At 41.8% G+C, this 21574-nt stretch overlaps 1 protein-coding gene across 5 annotated transcripts in view; it reads right to left on the reverse strand.

Annotated features, from left to right (window-relative positions):
- GMDS (GDP-mannose 4,6-dehydratase) overlaps window positions 1–21574 on the reverse strand; it is a 679307-nt gene that overhangs the window by 344075 nt on the left and 313658 nt on the right. For all 5 annotated transcript variants that reach the window (XM_063812047.1, XM_016954803.3, XM_016954804.3 and 2 more), the window contains exon 7: window positions 18666–18793. In XM_063812047.1, the coding sequence (XP_063668117.1) occupies window positions 18666–18793 (128 nt within the window). The remainder of the gene's footprint in view (window positions 1–18665; window positions 18794–21574) is intronic.

A 21574-nucleotide genomic window follows, 5' to 3' on the forward strand; every position in this document is an offset into this window, starting at 1 on the left:
GCTGAGGACCCAACATAGAGCACAGCAGATGCTTTGCACATACACGAGGGTCTTTTGATTCTGGCGTGCAGTCACCAACCTCACCATGAAAAGCCTCAGTCTGAGGAAAGTGTAGGGATAAGACTGAATATTCCATCTAGAGATAAATTCCACAAGTATATATAGATTGTTAATAAAAACAAGTGGTGAGGCCAATGCCCTCCAGGAAATGTGTCACAGGAGTTTTTCTCTGAATGAGTTAAGCATTGACTTTTTAAAAATTGCTATTAAAAAACAGGCATTGTGTTTTTAAGAAAAATCTCTGGAAGCTCCGGAGACAGGGCACTTAATGAATTAAATGTATCACTAAAAAGTTCACTTCATTTCCCAAGGTGGTCTGATGCAAAATCTGTTCCCACAGCCCGGACTCTACAGTCAGGGAAAGATGGAGGGTCTAGTTCTGAAGCATTTCGAAAGCAAAGAAAACAGCAACGTGTACCATACATTTGCTGTGGGTAATAGACAGGGCCATCCAAGAGGAACGTTTCTAAAAGTAATAAGCTTTCCCTACATACTGATCCGCGTAACCAGAGCTGGGGAAACTGTCTCCAGGGACATGCTAATGTCTCCCAAAGAAGGGCAGTCAGAAAGTTCAGCTGTTCTATCTTTGGACCATTAATACTGGATGTTGAGTCAGGCTACATCCCAAAACACCTACAACTGAAAAGTAATTCTTCTCAAATGAAAACTGGCATATTAAGTGTACCCTCTGGGTTTGGGGAATGTTTCCCATCCCAAAATAAATTTTTAAGCACAAAGAGACAGTTAGAAATGGTCACTCTGCTGATAACCATGCTTTATTCAGTAATCTGTCAAACAGGAAAAAAATGGCAGAAAAAACAGACGTTTATATTTTAATTTCCTTGTGCCTGTTCTTTCCCCATTAAAAAAAAAAAAGCCGTGGAATTTGTCAAAAGAATGAACAGCAATCATGAGAGTATGATATGCCTTCCACGCTGCATGGGCTAGTTTTCAAGGGAAAAGAATTACAGCAGAGAGAGGATGTTGCCACACACATATAATAACGGCATGAACCATTCTGACTTGCAACATAAATTGAACCATTGAAGGATTTAAATGTTCCTCATTAACTTTTATTAGCCTCAATTTTTAACTTTTTTCCTTCCTCTTAAAATTAAAAATGAGCATTCCCTTCAACTTTGCACACCTTCAAGCAACATTCCGACTAAGCAAGGTCTTTGAGGGACCACGAACTACTCTGTAGGGAAAAAACACCTCCAAAAACCAAATCCTCTAGTACAGAGTTTTTTTCAATGTCTCTAAACTCTTCATAAAAAATAATAGGTCTGAGGCTACATTTGAAGACTTTTTCAAACTAAGGAGAAGAATAAAGATTTCATAATCTTATCATTTTAGAATTGACCATTTCTGATCACTAAAAATAAGTGATCTTGGCTGGGCATGGTGGCTTACTTCTCCAATCCCAGCACTTTGGGAGGCTGAGGCGGGTGGATCACCTGAGGTCAGGAGTTTGAGACCAGCCTGGCCAAAACAGTGAAACTCTGTCTCTACTAAAAATACAAAAATTAGCCAGGTGTGGTGGCGGGCGCCTGTAATCCTAGCTACTTGGGAGGCTGAGGCACGACAATGGCTTGAACCCAGGAGGCAGAGGTTGCAGTGAACCAAGATCACGCCACTGCACTCCAGCCTGGGCAACAGAGTGAGACTTTGTCTAAAAAAAAATTTTTTTTAAAGTGATCTAATCAAAGGACTGTGGGGAGCACTCCAACTTTTTAGAGTTCTTTCTATGTGATAGGTAACAGGTTAAACACTTTGCATTACCTTACACAGTAAAATTTGAAAGCTTTAAATACAAACAGTTATAAAACAAAGTCTTATCCAAATGTGAAATGTAGTGCCTACTGGGTGAATGTGACACCCCACCTTCCCTTAAAAAAAGAAAAAGAAAATACTATGGGGTCTTCCTCTCTCCATAGCTTGTGGATCTCAACTACCCGTGGGATGTGCACAGACCAAAATCAGAAAAAGAGAAAAAATGAAATATATATATACAAACAAAACCTTTTGGTGACTGTTTCTAAAAACAAAGATTTAGAAAGCAGTATTTCACAAAGTGAAAAATAAGTGCACACTTGGTCAGAAAATTTTCAAAATCTGTAGAATATTACAACATAAAAATACAGAATTTCAACCTCATGCACACACCCCTCTGAAAATGTGCCCAGTGACCAGCTGGGATTCTCTGTGTGTACCGCAAGCCCAAAGCAGCATTACACATTGCCCTTCTGGATGAGACTGACCTTACCTCTGCCACACAAACTATAAACTGAATGTCACACCCTTTAGTTATGTAATTTGCTCATTGTTTATTGTTAACTTGCTCATTTATTGTTATTTGATCAAGAAAACTAGTTATTAATAACTGACCCTTTAAGAAAGTTTGCATGTGGTAAAAATGTCTGGATTATATTCTCAGTTGCCTCAGTTTGCTGCCAAGGAAATTTGGTAGCCAACTATCTAAAAGACATTTTTAGAAGCGAGTTTTCTTCCTCGAAGAATAGAAGGGTGTGATTTGTTTTAAAAGACCATATTCCAGTCACAGGGAAAAAAAGGCTATGTCAAAAATGACAATAATATGCACTTTTTCACCTTGGAAACTTTAGACTTGAAAGAAGCCCATAGTGTAAGTTTTCCATCACTCCAGTTGAATTCTAAGACCACCAGTGAAACAGCACCACTCAGAAAACCACAGGGGTGGCCCTGCTAGAATACACATATAGTTGCTGAGGAACAGGAAACGAAGCCAGATGGTTCTGCTGAGGGAAGCACTTTTTTTTCTTTATAAAACCAAAAAAGTACTAATAGGTCAAACATAAAAATGCAGATACGGTAAAGCGGAAAGCTAACAGGAAGATTTATGTAAATAAGGCAAGCTTAAGTTTGCATTATGTTCCCATCTACATCAGTGAGTGGATGTACGGGGGGAGAAGAAAAAATAATACAGTATATCCATCCTATAGATCTTTCTGCTGATGGGAAAAATGCTACTAGCAATCCCATTTAGGCACTGCTGCTAAACTGTGGGAGCCAAACGCCAGCATATGATTTGTGTTACATAGAACGTGTATGAATTATCATGAAAGCGTTTTTTGTTTGTTTGTTGTTTTTTTTTTTTTTTTTTTTAAATTAAGAGAACTTTTGGGCTAGGCGCGGTGGCTCACGCCTGTAATCCCAGCACTTTGGGAGGCTGAGGCCGGGGGATCATGAGGTCAGGAGATTAAGACCATCCTGGCTAACACCGTGAAACCCCATCTCTACTAAAAATACAAAAAGTTAGCCTGGCGTGGTGGTGGGCGCCTGTAGTCCCAGCTACTTGGGAGGTGTAGAATCCTCCAGTTGAGGAGAATGGCGTGAACCCAGGAGGTGGAGCTTGCAGCGAGCCGAGATCGCACCACTGCACTCCAGCCTGGGCAACAGAGCAAGACTCTGTCTCAAAAAAGAAAAAAAAGAGAGAATCTTTAAATACAGAGTCTGAAGTAACTATAACCTAGACTCTGGCTTCTTACACATCTGGTTTACTGTAGTTATTCACAGTCTCATGAAGTCCCAATGCAGGGTGACAAATGACACCTGAGACTATTTCCAGGTAAGATCCCTGTGCTCCAAGTTCCCAAGGTGCGCCCCTCACAATGTCAAAGGCAGAACTGCACCAGGCACTGGGCCTTAGTCTTGTGTCTCACAGGGCTTTGGATGGCAAATTCTGAATCCTCTCCTGTTGCGCCCAACTACCCATCATTCTTGACTGGTGTCTGCAAAGCTCAACATCCAGCCACTGGGCCTCCCTGAAGCACAGCAGTGTGGTCACGTACATAGCTCTGATGAGTGAGGTGCTAGGCCCTCTCTCGCACACAGGCCCCCCTCCTGCTTAGGCCTGGGCAGAAGTGTGGGAGGTTGTCATGACCTTGGGATGGTGAGGATACCTTGGGAGGTCTGCAAGTCAGGCAGCGGCCAGCCATTGCCCACCCTGGGCTCCAGCTACAGCAGGTGGCTGGCATCCACTAAAGGGAGAGCAGCACGGAGGCCTCGCATGCCCTTAGACCTCGAACCATCCACTGTATCTGCAGAGAATATGTGTCCCCACAGAACCAGTGGTTTTGCTTTTCCCATAAAGAAGCTGGACACTTGGATTTGAGGCTGAGTTGGTTTGACTGAGTTCAATCTCAGGCAGTTGAGCACCGGGGTTCAAGACGCTGTGAGAGATGCTAGGCGCCAGATGCAAGCATTGTCAGCCAGGCCCTGGCAGGGGCTCACAGGGCTGAGAATAAAGCATTGCAGACAAGGCGGGAAATGGCCAATTCTTCAGTGAAGTGGCCAGGAGAGTAGGGCCCCTGAGGAGGGCATCTGCAGAGGCAGCTGAGTGCTGAGCCTGAGCAGGGCAGGACTCCAAGGGCAAGCAGCAGGGGCAGCCCAGGGCCGGCACGGTGCAGGGCCAGCAGCTCCCAGCTCCGGAGGAGGACACTGGGGCCCTGCCCAAGGCCGAGAATGCATGCTCCAGACAGCGGCCTTTATTCCATGGTGGAGACAGTGATGGTTTTAAGTTGAAATATGACAGCATCTGTATCTCAGAAAGGCGACTCTGGCAGCCATGTGGGAGGCAGAGAGAGCATCACAGTGCAGGGTACAGCCAGCACAAGGGTTGGCCGAATGAACGCGCCTGATCTGGGCCAGACTCAGCAAGCCTCTCTCTCTACGCCTTATGTTTTCCCTCTAGTGAGAAAAATATGAGAATAGCACGTATCTTACCAGACTGCTGTGAAAGTAAGCTTGTAAAAGTGTCCAGTAGTTCATGCATTTTCAGTACGCAATAAGGTTTTGAACTTGAAAACAAAGACTAACTGGATATTTTAATTCATGGTTTCAGGCTCAAGGAAGGCTTTTTCTTTAAAATAACAACTGACCATTAGAGCTGTTCATAAAGAAAGGGCCATATTGGGAGGTGGCAACACCTTCATCATTCAGACATGTCCCGCCCAGCCACTGCTCACGCAGGCTTCGCAGGTGGAAGCTAAGCTGTACCTGAAGATCTTGGCATTCTTACTGGTGTAAAAACTGTCATTAAGCATTTTTCAATATACATTCATGGTTTTTACGTAGTTTAGCCCTTTATTCCTATGATGTTTTTGCTACCCCATTCTAGACTGACAACATGGCTGTAGGGAAAGGAAGACCAGCAGCCACCTAGTTACAAGGTAGCACGCCCACAGTGACCAGCGCTGATGAAACGTGAGGGTGCAGCTGAAGGAAAATGGGGCGTCTGCCAGCTGCTCACCAGGCTCTATCAACCCTTCACGTGCGGGGGTCGGGGGCTGTTCATACTCAAGATGCCATTAGTGCAGATTCTCCAAAGTAAGAGTTTTCATATTGTATTCCTAACCCACAATCTGTGAAAGAAAGGGAGAGAGAGAGGAGATGAGCTGAAGGGAGGGGAAGGGAAAGGAGGGAAAGCGAAGAGGGAAAAAGAGAGGTAGGGATGAATAGAGGGAAAGGAGAGTGAAAGAAAGAGAGAGAGACGAAAAAGGGAGGGAGAGAAAGAGAGAGAGCCAATCATGGCACAGTGACTTAGGAAGAATCCTACTGAAATGCTCAATAAAGCCAGTGTAATTTCTTTGAGCCTCACTGGACTGCTAACATTTGAGAGCACAATACCACGCGCAATTAAACAAGCAAACCCACAATTCATTAGGGATAATTTTAATAGATGACTCATTAGCCAGCCAGTTAATGATGCTTTGTTTTCCCAGAGGCCCAGGCAGATGCTTAACTACAATGAGGCTTCTACTGCCACTGACGAAAGGCAATGGAATCTAAACCACCCATGCCACGTCTTCAAGCTTCTTCAGGTTTTTTTTTTGGAAGATAAGGATCAAATGAAACGACTTCTGTTAAACTTGTATTTCCTGTACAGAATGGATATCTTCTTCAAATTATATGATTGTACAACTATTAAAGGACTGCTTAATGTAGAGGAAGTCTGTTTAGGACACAGGGACTGGCCTTTTCACGTGTGGCTCCTCAGATGTTCTACAGTTTCCTTCACACTCAGTTCCTCACACTGGAGTGGTTTCATGGGATGATTAGAGGTATTAGGCCAGCAGTAGAGATGCTAGTTTATAAGGAATACCTAGCGAGAGGAATACGTTTGCTACACAATCAACACTTGAAGTCACTAAAAAAAAAAATGACTTTAAAAAATCTCACAAGAATGACTAAATATACCAAAAATCAACCCAGAAACATGGCACAGTATCATGGTAAGTCACTGCACTGAGGAGTTGGCAGAGCAGGGCTGGAACCCACTGCCTGATACCAAGAGAAGACATCAAACAAGGGTTTCTCCTTTCAATGTCAGCCTTTTCCTATGAAAATGACAAAAAACAATCCGTGCTCTCCTAACCATGGTCAAATATGTGTTGGGAGAATCAAATACAAAGATGTAAATGACAAAGCACTACAGGAATAGAATAGGACAATCTTCCAGGGTTTAAAATAAGTTCTAGTCATAGATCTTTGTATTTTATTTTCAAACTTGAAATTTGAGACCCAGGCAAAACCAGCAAGTAATTCTTGACTAAAGGACACACTGTAAGAAAAAGCACATGAAACTATGCAGCCCTTGAAATCCTCATCTCTGCCTTTTTCTGTTGAGACAAAGTAGGCGCAGCTCTGCTACCTTGAATGGGGTATCTGTATCCTGTGGACTTGGTGACAGAATGCCCCGAGAGGCAGGATGCCAGCCGAGTCACCTTCCTGGAATGCAACCTGTACCCTCCAACACAGGCACCCACAGACTATCGCTCTGCTCTGTGAGTCAGAAGCTGGAGGACGGACCCAAGAACAGGGATATGTTGTCTGAGCATGTGGGTGATGTGCAACCAGGAAGGAAATGAAATCACACTCGCGAGGGACAGAAAATGGTACTGCAGAAGGCTTTTCTTTTCTCCTTACTGCACTGTTTCCACAGATATTCCCAGAGCCACTGTCAAATAACTACATAAGAATCTTTAAATTCTATATGTATTTAAAAATAAAGTCCTATTATTACAACATGACCTGCTTCTAATTTGCATGTGTTGGTGATGGGTACAGACTGAGAGAGAGGATAGAGAGGGGAGAAGAGAAGGGATGGGAGAGTGTGAAGGTTTTCCATAATAATAGAGCCCTCCTTGGAACTCTGGCTCTCTAGAAGAATCCTCTAACAAATGAGATCCTTGAAAACTGAGAGGAAATAGAGTGATGATCACACAAAAAGGTTTCTGAATGAGCTGATGTCGATATCATCAAGTACTCCCATGGGTACTTGGTCTTATAAGCTAATGGTATATTAGTGATTTTTAAATATTATTTTGTAAAACAGGGCCAGTTTATCCTTCTGCCTTTCCATTTTTCTATCTGCTTAGATATTCTTCCTTTAAAAATAAGAATAAGGCCGGGCACGGTGGCTCATGCCTATAATCCAGTCCTTTGGGGGGCCGAGGTGGACAGATCATTTGAGCTCAGGAGTTCAAGACCAGCCTGGGCAACATAGGGAGGCCTCATCTCTACTAAAAAGAAAAAAAAATTCAGCCAGGCATGGTGGTACATGCCTGTAGTCCCAGCTACTCAGGAGGCTGAGGTGGGAGGATCACTTGAGCCTGGGAGATCAAGGCTGCAGTGAGCCAAAATCATGCCACTGCACTCCAGTATGGGTGACAGAGTGAGACCTACCTCAAAATAAATAAGTAAATCAAAAGTAAAAATAAAGCTAGGAATAAAGTCTAATAATAGTAGAATCTAGAGATAATCAGGAAACTGGCCACTGTGTGAGAACATATAGATGTTACTTCCTTTCATTTATGGTCTGCACTCAACCAGAAAGAAAGGTGCTTGCAAACATTTTGCTGATATCAAGTAAATCTAGCACAACTCAACCTAAGTGTGGTAAGATCATATTCTGGGGGCAATGTCTTGTGCTAGCTAAAGAAAGCATCTTTTAATAGTAAGAGAAATGGAACACATTTCATATATACAGATTTCATTTTTATAATTTTATAAAGAAATGATGGGCAGGGAGATCCAATTCAGGTATTTACTGGGCATCTGTTATGTGCCAGGCATGTTGGGAGGGATGATTAAAGATAAAGAGGGATAGGATCCAGGTCCTGCCTTCAAGGAGCTTCCCCAAGAGAGACCGACATGAGATAGCTAACAAAGTCCTGACTGCTCCTCAGAGGTCTCCCTCACTTTTCTCTCTATAGTGAGAGCCCAACCATTCTCTCTATGAGAAAAAATGGTAAAAGTGATCTCAAATATTTTACATAACTCTGAGAGGTACTTAGGGAAGCTATCCTATGGAGTAATTTCATCCCTTTCTTTGAGAACTCTACTAATAATTTCCATATGAGGCTTAGGCTAACAATGTAAAGACAATTTCTCAAAGGATTTCTCAATTTTGCCTTTACATAATTCGGCTTCTGTAAACTGTACCTGTAACTAACTGGCCCTAGTAGAAGCCCAGTTGTTTTTCTCTTCTAAAAGGAAAAGGAGACTTTCACTTAACTATACCTCAAATTTATCTGTTTGGGGCATATGCGGCATAGTTTCTGAAGCAACTCTAACAAGTCAAAAATCCTCTGGAAATTTGATCCCAAGAGAACAATGGCTTTTGAATATTCTTCACCTTCAATAAGGCATAGAGTAGAAGCACATGGAAAAAAGTCCCCAGCCTATATTAAACTTATTTCTCCAGCAAGTCAGTGTTAAACATCTTATTCTTACACGAGATCTGGCCCATTTCCTACAGTATCCATTCCGTGTTGCCAGGTCTTACCGTTGATGCCCTGGGCCATCAATCAGAGTCACAGGGATTTCAGGATCAAATCAGCACTACAAAGCCATCAATTATCCCAGCTGTATTGAAGTCAACAGGTAGAAAACTGAAATAACAGATACAAATGACCCAACACTCACAGAGAGGATTGAACTTTCTTCTTTACCTGAGAAAACGGATAAGGAGAATCTTTGTGGCATTACTGCTGTAATTCCTTCCCACGGAATAAGCAGAAGAGATGTTTTCTAGCATGAAGTGAACGGGGCTGAAAATAAAATGTGTTTCTTTGCTTTCGGGAACATTCAACTTAAGAAAGGTTTCGTTTTGTGTCTTTGGATACAAAGGCAAGATTAACATGCTTGTATTAGAGGGTCCCCTGAGGATGAGCCTGGGAACCTGGAGCTGGGGCTTGGGCATTCAGGTGGCCCAAAAAGGGACAGAGCAGAGCCCCCAGGCTTCTCCACCAGAGCTCTGCAAAGACAAAACATGTAATTTTAGTAAATTATTTCCTGCAATAAAGGTGCTAATAAGTAGGATAAAGCCAATCAGTACTTTAGCATGCATTTAAAAACAGAGATTTGACTTCTAGCTTGTGTGTGTATAGGAAAGAGACAGAGCAAGAGAGATAGAGTGATTAACTTATGGTATGTGTGCAAAAGACTGCCTTGATTGCAAATACGTTTTCCCCTCTCCAGAGTGCATGAGTATAAAGATGAAGCACTGAATATTGAAGATACAAGCAAAATCATCACTAAATTTAGATGATGTCACATCTTAATGAGAGATATTTACATCTATTTCCCGTGGACAGTCTTGTTATTCAAATTAAACAGTCAGTTTAGTTCATATTTTCAGATTTTCCAGACTGTCACAGAAGTCACAAAAAAGTGGGAGACGTCAGTGAAAGAAGAGACAGGTGGGGAGCAGGGCAGGGAAAGAGGAAGGGCAGAACAGGCTGGGGTGGACTGAGAAAGCTCAAGGAATCTCATGGACTTGGTAAGTGTGAAAGTGAATAGCTAACCTAAGTGTGAACAGTTCTTTAGTGTAAGAATTTTCTTACACCATTTTCCTAGGAGTTTTGCTCTCAAGACTAGCACCATGACTTTCTTAAGTACAATGGGTCACTTCATGATCTGCAATGCTATAATGACACTTCACATCAATGAGCGTGACTAAAGGGTGGAGTACAAGCTTCCATCTTAATGTGGTTAATTGCTACCCATTAGAACTTAAGCAGCACTTACACGAAGTTTCATAACCCTCATAATCCACGTCCACAGGCACTATACCTAACCCATTTTATATGAACATGCAACTTTATGCATTTGCATCCTCTCTCCACACATACCCTGGCCAATAACTGCTTTTCTGATTTAATGACATATGCTCAATTTTACGTGGTTTAAATCAAACTGAAAATGTGATCTACGAATGCACCCAGTCTCATGTTTCTAAACTATCTGTAAATGAAAACTCAATTCATACTAGAAATATGGGTGATACAGGTGTCTTTCATTAAACAACAATTTAAAACGGGCTCTACAGGCTCTTATCTGGGGACACAACAGCTTCTGGGATGTCATTCCAATCAAGCAAGACCTAGCCAGATAAAACAGGCAATTGATTTTCTACATTTTTCTTAACTTATTTTAAATAATACACTGAAAAGTTTACTGCACAGGATGAAGAAGAGAAAAGAAAGAGAAATGGCAAGCTGAATTTGTTATACAGAGTTTTCCATAGCCAGATCAGGAAAATGGTTTTTTGCTTAATCTAAACATTTTATGTTTCAAAGATGCAGGAAACTGTTACAAGCTTTTCTTTTCCTATAAATAAAGCTGTTCTTTTTTCTTTATTAATCAAGGCCCTTGAATTGCCTTTCTTAAATGTTTGGTTTGTTAGAAACAACACAGAAACCACGTTCTTCTAAATACAGATAAAGGAGAGACTATTTATTTAGTTATTTTCATTTGTATTTCTTGGAGTATTTTCCAAAGAGAGGGTATTAAATAGCCCCATAGAAGGCTAGAAGATTTTTTCCCACAATGGAAAACAATAGCAATACCTCACTAATCAATATAAAAAGTCAAAATTACAACACATTCAGTGAGGAGGCCACTGACATATTTCCCTTCCAAGAAAGAACACCTTAGGCTCCTAAGTAATAATATGGAATTAGACTCTCACAGTGAGTAGAAATTCAATTGCTGACCTTATTACCTAACAAACAGTCACTTGACAAAGATTCTAATAGAATAGGTTTTCTAGGAAACTCCCCAGGTAAATATCCTCTGCATGTAGTTACACAATGCCTTCCCCTCTGCTAGGAAGACAGGAACGATGTTGTTAAGATAGAGAGCTCTCAGCAGATGCCTGGTTTTTCTAGACCACTGTCACTTTATGAGACAGATACAACCTCACCGTGCTTTCTGTTAAGTAAGGCCTTACTAACAAATGGATTCAGGCACCACTAACACTTTAGACAACGGAAACACAAAAAGATACTACTGCTATATGCTACTCTCCTGCATATGAACAAACATGGTCTACTGATGGTGACAGAGGCAGGAGGCAGACAGGGTCAGGTCCCTGGTGAAGCTCCACCTTCAAACCAAAAAGCCTGAAACTCACAGCCCAAGGTGACAACCTCTACTCCTGTTTGCCCACTCTCTCCTGAATGATTCTTTCGGAATAATGCCTTTTTGCCCATCAAATGTTGCCTTTTTCAAAACTACCGATGGCCCGTCCTGTACCCCATCCTCTGCCTATAAAGACCCCAGACTCAGTCAGTAGAAGAGAGAAACGTGGCTTGACTGGAGAGGGAAAACTTGACTTGAGAGAGCAGCTGGACTTTGGAAGAGAGACGGCTTGACTCAGGGAAGAGCCGACTGGATGTCGGGGGAAGACTTGTCCCGTCCCATCTACAGCTAGCTCCCGTCTCTGCTGAGAGCCATTTCCGTTGCTAAATAAAATCCTCCACTAATACAGTTCGGCTGTGTCCCCTTTCAAATCTCATCTTGAATTGTAGCTCCCATAATTCCCATGTGTTGTGGGAGGGACCTGGTGGGAGATAACTGAATCATGGGGGTGGTTCCCCCATCCTGTTCTCATGGTAGTAAGTCTCACAAGAGCTGTTGGCTTTAAAAGGGGAACCCCTTTCACTTGGCTCTCATTCTCTCTCTTCCCTGCTGCCATGTAAGATGTGCCTTTCGCCTTCCACCATGACTGTGAGACCTCCCCAGCCACGTGGAACTGTGAGTCCATTAAACCTCTCTGTCTTTATAAATACCCAGTCTCCAGTATGTCTTTATCAGCAGCATGAGAACGGACTAATACATCCACCTTCACCATCCTTCAAGTGTCCACACTACCTCATTCTTCTTGGACTCCCGACAAGAGCTCAGGACCCACTGAGTGCAGGTACCCAAAAAAAGCTGTCACACTGGCCCTTTGCCTTCGCTGGCAGAGGGCAGCTGCTCCACGTGACGAGGCAAAGGACCAACCGAGTTGATAACACACTGCTGTCCACAGACGGCAGAGCTAAGAGAGCACTGTAACACACCCTCTGGGGCTTCAGGGTCACAGGCACCCCCACCTGTGTACCACAGCAACACTCACACGAAGATTGCTCCTGCTGGTGACCAGAGCAGCTGGTCTTGCTCTCTCACGTGCTCCCTCCCACAAGGGGTTGAGCGCAGCAGGCTGAGTAAATGGAGCTTGCTCCTGCCAGCGCACAGAGCAGCAGCCAGCCGGATCCCGCACACGCTCACTCATGCGCTCCCTCCTGCAAGTGGTTGAGCATGGTGGGCCAAGTAAACGGAGCACCCTGTCACAAGTCCAATGAAAGGGTCGTGAAAAATCCGACATCAATGGTGATGTTGCAACAAGCAAACTTCCCTTAAATAAGATCTCAAAGTTTAAATGACGTCTCTTCCTTCCAGATTTGTGTAACATAGGATACAAAATGCTAGTAGAAGATGGACAGATAGGAAAGGAAGGACTGGGCAGCAGTGGGCAGTTCTCCCAGCTCTGTCTGTAACCTATATACCCTTCCAGAGGCTCCTCACCTTCCCCAGGTCTCTGTATTAGCTGAGAACTGAGAGCTGGAATGAAGGTAAATTCATTCAGAGGACAAGGGATAGAGGGGGCTGGAGACCTGACTACATATTTTCCCCAAACACACCCTTTACTTCTTTACCTGATACAGCCAATAGCATAGGTTCGGGAAGATCTGACAGCTGTCTCAGCCAGACTCTTTCTTACATTTAAAACCTATAAGAAGTCTTCAAAAGTTTCTGGCATGTAATAAGTGCTTAACATTTGGCAATTACGTTTATTTCTAAAAGTAGTTTTGTTATGATTCAGTCTGTGCTCACTGTCCCCTGCCACCTCCACACAAAAAAGGATGCAGGTATATGACGTTAAATTCTGATGAATTTCAACGCTCACCCCTAACAATCTTCACATCCTCTGGGTTACCAGTAGGACCCTTCTGGAGCATCTGTGGGATTAGCTGTAGCAGGAAAACCTCTTGCCACTTTATACATGGCTTTTACTGAGTCCTGGAAAGAGGCTGGACTTAGGTCTCTTGATTAACCCTGTCTCCCAAGAGCAACGGGCCTTTTTTTGGGTGGTAAAAGCCTGAAGATACTCTGGCCCAGCTCCTACCATTTAGCTTATCAGTCAATATGTTCTGGCTGTAGTTGTATTTCACATATTTTTATCAAAGTGGGATCTCATTGGGACCATATACTGCCATTTGTAGCAACCAGAACTGTGACCATGGCAGGAACTCAATAGAATACATGTTGAATGAACAGTGCCACCCTGAGAAGTCAGAGGTTCTCTCCCTTAGTGTTTTCTGCCACCACTGCTATAATCCTGACTGCTGGACATTGGTTGAAAATGGCGCATTGCCACTAGAGTGTTCTCGTGAAGCTGCTTGAGCCTATATGGAGAGAGGTGGGCATAAAAGCAAGTTGTAGAGGGGTCAGGTAAATACGTAAGATAAAAATATTTTAAAAGTTTGAACTGGCCGAAATCGCACCACTGCACTCCAGCCTGGGCGACGGCGAGACTCTGTCTCAAAAAAAAAAAAGTTTGAACTGCTATCTATACCCCATAAAATGCAAATTTTTAGTAGCCTGTGTTTGTGCAAATTGAATATTTGTAGCTGTAAGCCATTAGCACTACAGTAATTACTTAAATACTAATTTTTGTTCAAAATGCAACAGTAATTGTAGACATTAATTACAGAATCTGGGTGGTACGCAGGTGTTTGAGGTAAAATTTATTCAGTTATTCTGTATGTTTAAAAAGTTTTATAATAAAATACTGGAAAAGATCTAACTGCCTATGACTTTATTCAGAAGTACAATATAATTTAATATAGCTGTATATATTTTTTTCTTCAAGTTGAAATACTTCTCACTCATTTAAATAACTTTGAAAACATCTTGATCTAGGAAGCAAGACTACAGATGGATGAAAATAAATTGGAATCAGCAACAAGTAAGGACTTTTTATAAATCGTTGCGAAAATTTTTACAAGTCAGAGGTAAACTTTATTCATATATGTATGTATAGCACACTGATGCTAATTTTTTACAGGGTTTATATTGTGTCCTTTACACAGATGGAAAAATCAAGATAAAACAGCTTGTCTAAGCCGAGAAACAATGTACTTGCACAGGAGGGATAACCAGCGCCCACCTCACAACACGAGGAGGAAATGCTCTCTGCTCTTCATGATGGAAATTCACTGGCAAGTAAAAAAGTGTCAGTCACTTCATCTGAAGGCTTACTAAAATTTTTGCATATAAAAGAGAGGGGTTGTGATACGGAAGAGGGGCAGGGAAGTGCCGGGAGGAGAAGGGCAGGTCCCTGGTGAGGGCTCCACCCCCAGGCCTATGCCCACGGACTAGGTGAGGACAGGCACTCCTGCCTTCACGCCCAAATGTTGCATTTCCCAAGACCACCCTGGCCCACCACACCCCCATGCTGTGCCTATAAAAACCCCAAGACACAAGCAGCTGAACATCAAGAGGAACACACCAGCAGCTGGATATTGAGAGAATGTCGAGAGCATACCAACAGGCACCAGCACACCGGCAGGCCACAGACGGGTGGAACTATGCCGAGTTTGGCTGGGGCAGAGAAAGGAGAGCTCCAGCCACTGAGAGACCCGACTCCAGGGGAAAACAACCTTCCCACACCATCTCTCTTCTGGTTCCCCCATCTGCTGAGAGCTACTTCCACTCAATAAAACCTTGCACTCATTCTCCAAGCCCACGTGTGATCTGATTCTTCCAGTATACCAAAGCAAGAACCTCAGGATACAGAAAGCCCTCTGTCCTGGAGATAAGGAAAGGGGTCTAACTGAGCTAACACAAGCCACCTATGGATGGCTAAACCGAAAGAGCACCCTGTAACACATGCGCACTGAGGCTTCAGCTGTAAACATTCACCCCTAGATACTGCTGTGGGGTTGAGCCCCACAACCTGCCCATCTGCATGCTCCTCCAAGAGGTCTGAGCAGTGGGGCACTGAGGAAGCAACCCATACCCCCATCACACGCTCTGCGAGGGGGATAAGGGAACTTTTCCCATTTCAGCTGTATAATTAAAACGTGTGTAAATGAGATGGTATTATGACTTGTTTGACCTACATTTGCAAACACTTCTTTATTCTAAAGTTGATTTCAGTGTCAGGGTGCATGTGTGTTTTAAACAAACAATACCTCTCCTTTTTCATTTTTATGATTGCTGACTTTAATTTTGGCAACAAATTTACCTTTAGTCATAAATCTCTGAAGTAATCTTATGTTAATACACTTAAAATTGCAAGGAATGATCATATTTCTTAAAACGGAGAGTACCAAGCTATAAATTCTTACTGAATAATCGTAATTTAGACTTTGTTCAGAACACATAAATGAGAACTATAAAATGCTTCCTACATCATCAACATATTAGAAACCCAGGAGAGTCCTTAATACACAAGACCCACTTGTATTATAGAACAAATCAAGGCTTGGATGGCAAGGAGAATGACCTAACTTTCTATCTGTCTCTCCATGGAATCCGACCATTTCAAATTTTTATTCAGAGGGTAGCGTGTTGGTGTATTTTTATTCAGAGGGTAGCGTGTTGATGTATTTTTATTCGAAGGGTAGAGTGCTGTGTGAATATGTTGGCTTCTGAAAGGCTGTAATAACACTATCTTGTCAAGCAATCATAAAAATGACTTCATTTAACACAACCTTTTTGCACCAACCCCTACTTGAGCCAAAATGTTTATAAAATATTTTTATTTTATGCTAATTCAAATGTGGGCCTGTTATGCCAAGATGTGGACTACACTCGCAGCAGTGCTAGCTTGGCATTTGGGGAGTGAGATGACAGCAGGGTCCTTCTTTCAGATCTACTCGTTTACACAAGACTTTCTCCTTACTTACTTAACACTCTCATTCATTTTCATGAGACTTTTTGGCCTGTTTCTGAAATGTCACCTCCTACCCCAGCCAATTACAAAGGTTTACAAATGTTCATTTAAAATATATGGAAAATAAAGACAGTATAAAGAAGAAAATAAACATAACCTGTAAAAAGCACTATCAACATCATGGTATACTGTTTCCCTCACTATCAAAATCTATTAGATTTCCGAATCCTTTTTCACCTAAGTGCAAAATAATAAAATTCAATGAAATTTAATCGATTTGGTTCCTTGAACTTGGAGAAGAGTTTGGATAAATAATACCTATATAGGGCCAGGTGCAGTGGCTCAAGCCTGTAATCCCGGCACTTTGGGAGGCCAAGGTGGGTGGATCATGAGGTCAACAGATCGAGACCATCCTGGTCAACACAGTGAAACCCCGTCTCTACTAAAAATATAAAAATTAGCTGGGTGTGGTGGTACGTGCCTGTAGTCCCAGCTACTCATGAGTCTGAGGCAGGAGAATCGCTTGAACCCGGGAGGCAGAGGTTGCAGTGAGCCGAGATTGTGCCACTGCATTCCAGACTGGCAACAGAGTGAGACTCTGCCTCAAGAAAAAAAAAAAAGAATACCTATAGCTTACTATGTAGCTCTATGCAGATGCTGATGGCTAGAAGGCTAAACAATAAATAGATATTACTGAGAAAACAATGTATTTTTACATAACAAGCCTCATATTTTTCAGTAGGTAAGGTCATTTAGGTTAGACAAAAGAAAGTTTTGGCTTCTCTTGCCAGTATCTACTTTCTCATAATTTCTAAGCGTGAACCTATATATTTTTTGATGTGATGTTCTGAAAATAAATCTAAGGATTAATGTCATAAAATGCTTCTTTGTAATTATAGCTTAGAAGCGCATATTTAAAAGATTTAGGCTGGGCACGGTGGCTCATCCCAGTAATCCCAGCACTTTGGGAGGCTAAGGCGGGCGGATCACCTGAGGTCAGGAGTTTGAGACCCGCCTGGTCAAAACGGTGAAACCCCATCTCTGCTAAAAAAACAAAAATTAGTCGGGTGTGGTGGCGCATGCCTGTAGTCCCACCTACTCAGAAGGCTGAGGCAGGAGAATCGCTTGAACCTGGGAGGCCGAGGTTGTAGTGAGGCGAAATCATGCCACTGCACTCTAGCCTGAGCAACAGAGAGAGACTCTGTCTCAAAAATAAATAAATAAATAAATAGATCTAAATGTTGCACTGTTCAAAATCTAAAGTCAAAGCTAATTATTTTGTGCATAACAGAAATCAGTATTAGCTGTTCAAACACACACACATTGTTTATTGTTATGACCAAAAACAAGATGGCAGGTGAGCCTCATCTCTGCACTAGCAAACAAACTAATTGTTTGCTTTCTTTTGTAGGCATTAAAGTTTCTTTTTGAATTGCATAAATGAACAAGAAAGCTGGGTCCAGTTTCCTAGAGAGACATCATTCAGGACAGAAATAGGCTCATGAGCACAGGAAATCTGTGAGCACTTGAACAAGGACAGGCAACTCCAGGGAAAGGACAATGTCTCTACCATGCTTGCTCATGTCTGGCCACAGAACCAACATGGATATTTAAAAGCAGGGAGATCAGGGCAAAGTAAAAGGTAACCATTTGTTTATAAAAGAAAAATCATACCACTTGCGTATGTAATATATGCAAACCCAAAACAGCACGTCTAGGAATGCCAAGAATGAAAATCTGAATTTCCCTTTAACAATATCCATTATTTCACAATAGAATCATTATTAACATCTTTCTCTATCTCTCTTTAATAGGTAAAGCTCAACGACATGCAATATAACATGTTAAGAAGTGTGTGATGTAATAACCAGACTCTTCAGCAGCAGAAAGCAAAGAGTTCCATAAGAATATTACTCTTGGCAGGACTTAGTAGAATAATCTAAGTCCAAGAATCTTGGATTATATACATTGAAATGAGGCAGTATTTCTCGAAGATCTGAGAACTAGTACTTTTATACCCCCAAAATAAAGAGGAGCACCATTCAAACACTTTTTCCATCTATCTATCCATCCATCATCCAGCACAAATAATTGGAAGAGTATTTGTGAAAGTTTTCCTCATTCAAGTACCATTCAGTGTAAGCTACCTGTACATCTGAACCACCAATCCCTGAACCACTGATCCCTGAAGTGAAAGCAGCATAAGTGTAAACATACCTGCCTTGGCAAAGGTTTGTATGCCCCCACCTCTAGGTCACACTTTTTCACTGTACGCTTGGCATTTAGAATATCAATGGATACGGTATTTTCAAGAATGTAATGTGTCAGTTCCTACCTCCACATAGTCCTTGGCATGGCCCCAATCTCGTTTGGCATCCAGATTTCCCAAACTGAAACATTCCAGTTGTCCAAGGTAAATCTTAGCTACTGACCGGCTAATTTTTCGAGTAACGAAATTAGCTCCTAAAAAGAGGCAAAAGATGTAGTATCAGTCAAGTGCACTTGACACATTTAACAGTTTGGTGAACCAAACCCGATTTCGGCCTCTGGGCATTTCTTTCATTCTACACTCCCAGCCACCCTGTTAAAACAATAAAAGAAAAGAAAAAGAGAAAAGATCATTAACTGTCATTTAGACAAGTTAAGAAGCCCTAATTCCATGTGTCACATCAGCTCTACTTTCAGAACAAACGTTTTTCTTTGGGGGACATCTTAACATTCCTAATTTGCTGCTTCAATATGCAACCCAGGCATTAGGCCAAAGAAAAGCTGTTGGAATGCCAGTTTTTAAACAGAAAATTCAAAAGGGTTGTATAAAGGGAAATGCCAGAATGGACGACAGACATCTAAGACCACCCTGATTTTTTTTAAGAACACAAACATCATATATTCCTATTAATAAAGCTACTTTGGGACTCATGGGGAGAGAAAGAAACATAGCTTAGTTCACAGGGTAACTAGTTAAAGGAAACAAGAAAGGAATTTATTTAGGCTGCCTTTCTCTTAACAAAATAAGTGGTGATGGCTCTTATTTAGAAACCTGCACAGCCATCCAAATGATATGATATGGCCCCTGGGCAAAAGTTTCTCTGTACTATACTTAAGGCAATGCCACTTTCGAAATTCATTTCAGTGTTATTTACAGAAAGGGCTCCTATATTTTGTGTAATATTTTGAAATGATTGGTTGAAAGGGGCCATATATTGATGAAAGCACTGAAATTGTTTTAATGTTCTCTGGTCTTTAATGAAAACTCTATCTGCTTTTTCAAAGATCACAAAGTTAAAAGGCACTTCTGAGACAGTTTTACCTTGTTATCTAGGTAAGGTTATGAGAAAACACCATTTAATACCAAATTATCAAGGTAATAATACTCATATTAGCTGGTTAATAATGGATTCAGACAGTTTAGATATGTGAATATCATGATTTATCACATACCAATGACTTTAACTACGTTCTTTTGCAGATGAAGCAGGGAGGCAAATATTATGATCAAAGTGTTTGGCTTCTGGAGAGCTGGCACAGGGATAAGGGGAATATTTCTAAATAGGTTTTCCAAATTTTGGCAAGAACGTGGCTTAGCGCAAGTTCAAACATACACCAGATTCGCTTACTCCACAAACTTGATACGTACATTTATACCTACACCATTAAGAAATACAATGGGACTACCGTGGAAATCCAAATTTTCAATTCCCCTTGTCAATTCAGATGGTATGTTAAGAAATACAAAGTTTCAACTTTCCACAGAGGTTTATATAGCACATAGAGGTCCTTCAAAAAAAGTGCCTTTCGAAATGAAAAACTACTTATTAGCCAGTAAGTAATTAGTGGCTAATTAGTAATTTTAAAAATTTTTCTATTGACTTGTAAGAATTAAATTTAGGTTTTTTGATGTTTATCATTATTTCAATGTCAGGACTATACTATTTTCTCAAAGTATACTAAGAAACCAATGATGGCAAACTATTAAATGAAGATTCCAACATAAAACATTTCAGATTAACCTATTTACCAGTAAAGTAATGTTTGGGAGTCCAATGGAAGTATTTGACCCTATTCATACAATTTATTGATTCTTTTACCCAGTGTTGACTACGCACCCACCAATCACTAAGCACTGAGCTAGGCACTGGGGATCTGGGACAGAAGCAGCAGCCCCTGCTCTCAGGTATCACAGAGAGGGTCAGGTGGGCCAATAAACCAGTGCTGAACCTAGTAAAATGCCAGGTCTGCAAGGGGGGAAAGCCTTTGGGGTTGTAGCATGGCTGCCAGGCGCAGCACGTGAGAAATGCCTACCAGAAATGGAGCTTGAATGGAGTCTACCAGTGAGGTCATGAAGGGACTCATCAAGCTGTGAGACAGGGTGGTACTCCAGGCAGGAGGAACGGCACTTGTCAAGATGAGGAAGGGCCTTTCTCTTCCAACACTTACCACAACCTGATGATGGTTATGGCACCTCCAATGAGGGCTATCGCTGATAGCCCTGTGCTGAGCTCTTTAGATGGGGTAACTCATTTAATTTTCCGAGCAACCCATGTGCTAATATTACCCCCATTTTGTACATGAAGAAGCTGAGATTCAGGGAAGCTATATAAATTAACTATTCTAAAACAGCATTCAAATCGAGAGCTATATGACTACCAAGTTCTTATATTACCAGAACTTTCATGTCGTGCTAGAAAGGTGGATCTTTTCTTATCTGGTTCCTAAAGTTATCTTGGGTAACTAGCCAAAATTAACTATAATTTCTAGCTCTTTTTTTTTTTTTTCTTTGAGATGGAGTCTCACTCTGTCACCCAGGCTGGAGTGCAGTGGCGTGATCTCGGCTCACTGCAAGCTCTGCCTCCCGGGTTCACGCCATTCTCCTGCCTCAGCCTCCCGAAAAGCTGGGACTACAGGTGCCCGTCACCACGCCCAGCTAATTTTTTGTATTTTTTAGTAGAGACGGGGTTTCACCGTGTTAGCCAGGATGGTCTCGATCTCCTGACCTTGTGATCCACCTGCCTTGGCCTCCGAAAGCGCTGGGATTACAGGCATGAGCCACCGCGCCCGCTCAAAATGTAATTTTAACTATTATTTAGAACAGCTATTTTGAGATATAATTCACATAGCATACAACTCATTCATTTAAAGCATATGCTTCAATGGCTTTTCTTATATTCATAGAAATGTACAACCATCACCACAATCAATTTCAGAACACTTTCATCATCCCAAAAAGAAACCCTGTATCATTTG

Source organism: Pan troglodytes, chromosome 5 (genome assembly GCF_028858775.2).
Source record: "Pan troglodytes isolate AG18354 chromosome 5, NHGRI_mPanTro3-v2.0_pri, whole genome shotgun sequence".
Taxonomy (NCBI): Eukaryota; Metazoa; Chordata; class Mammalia; order Primates; family Hominidae; genus Pan; species Pan troglodytes.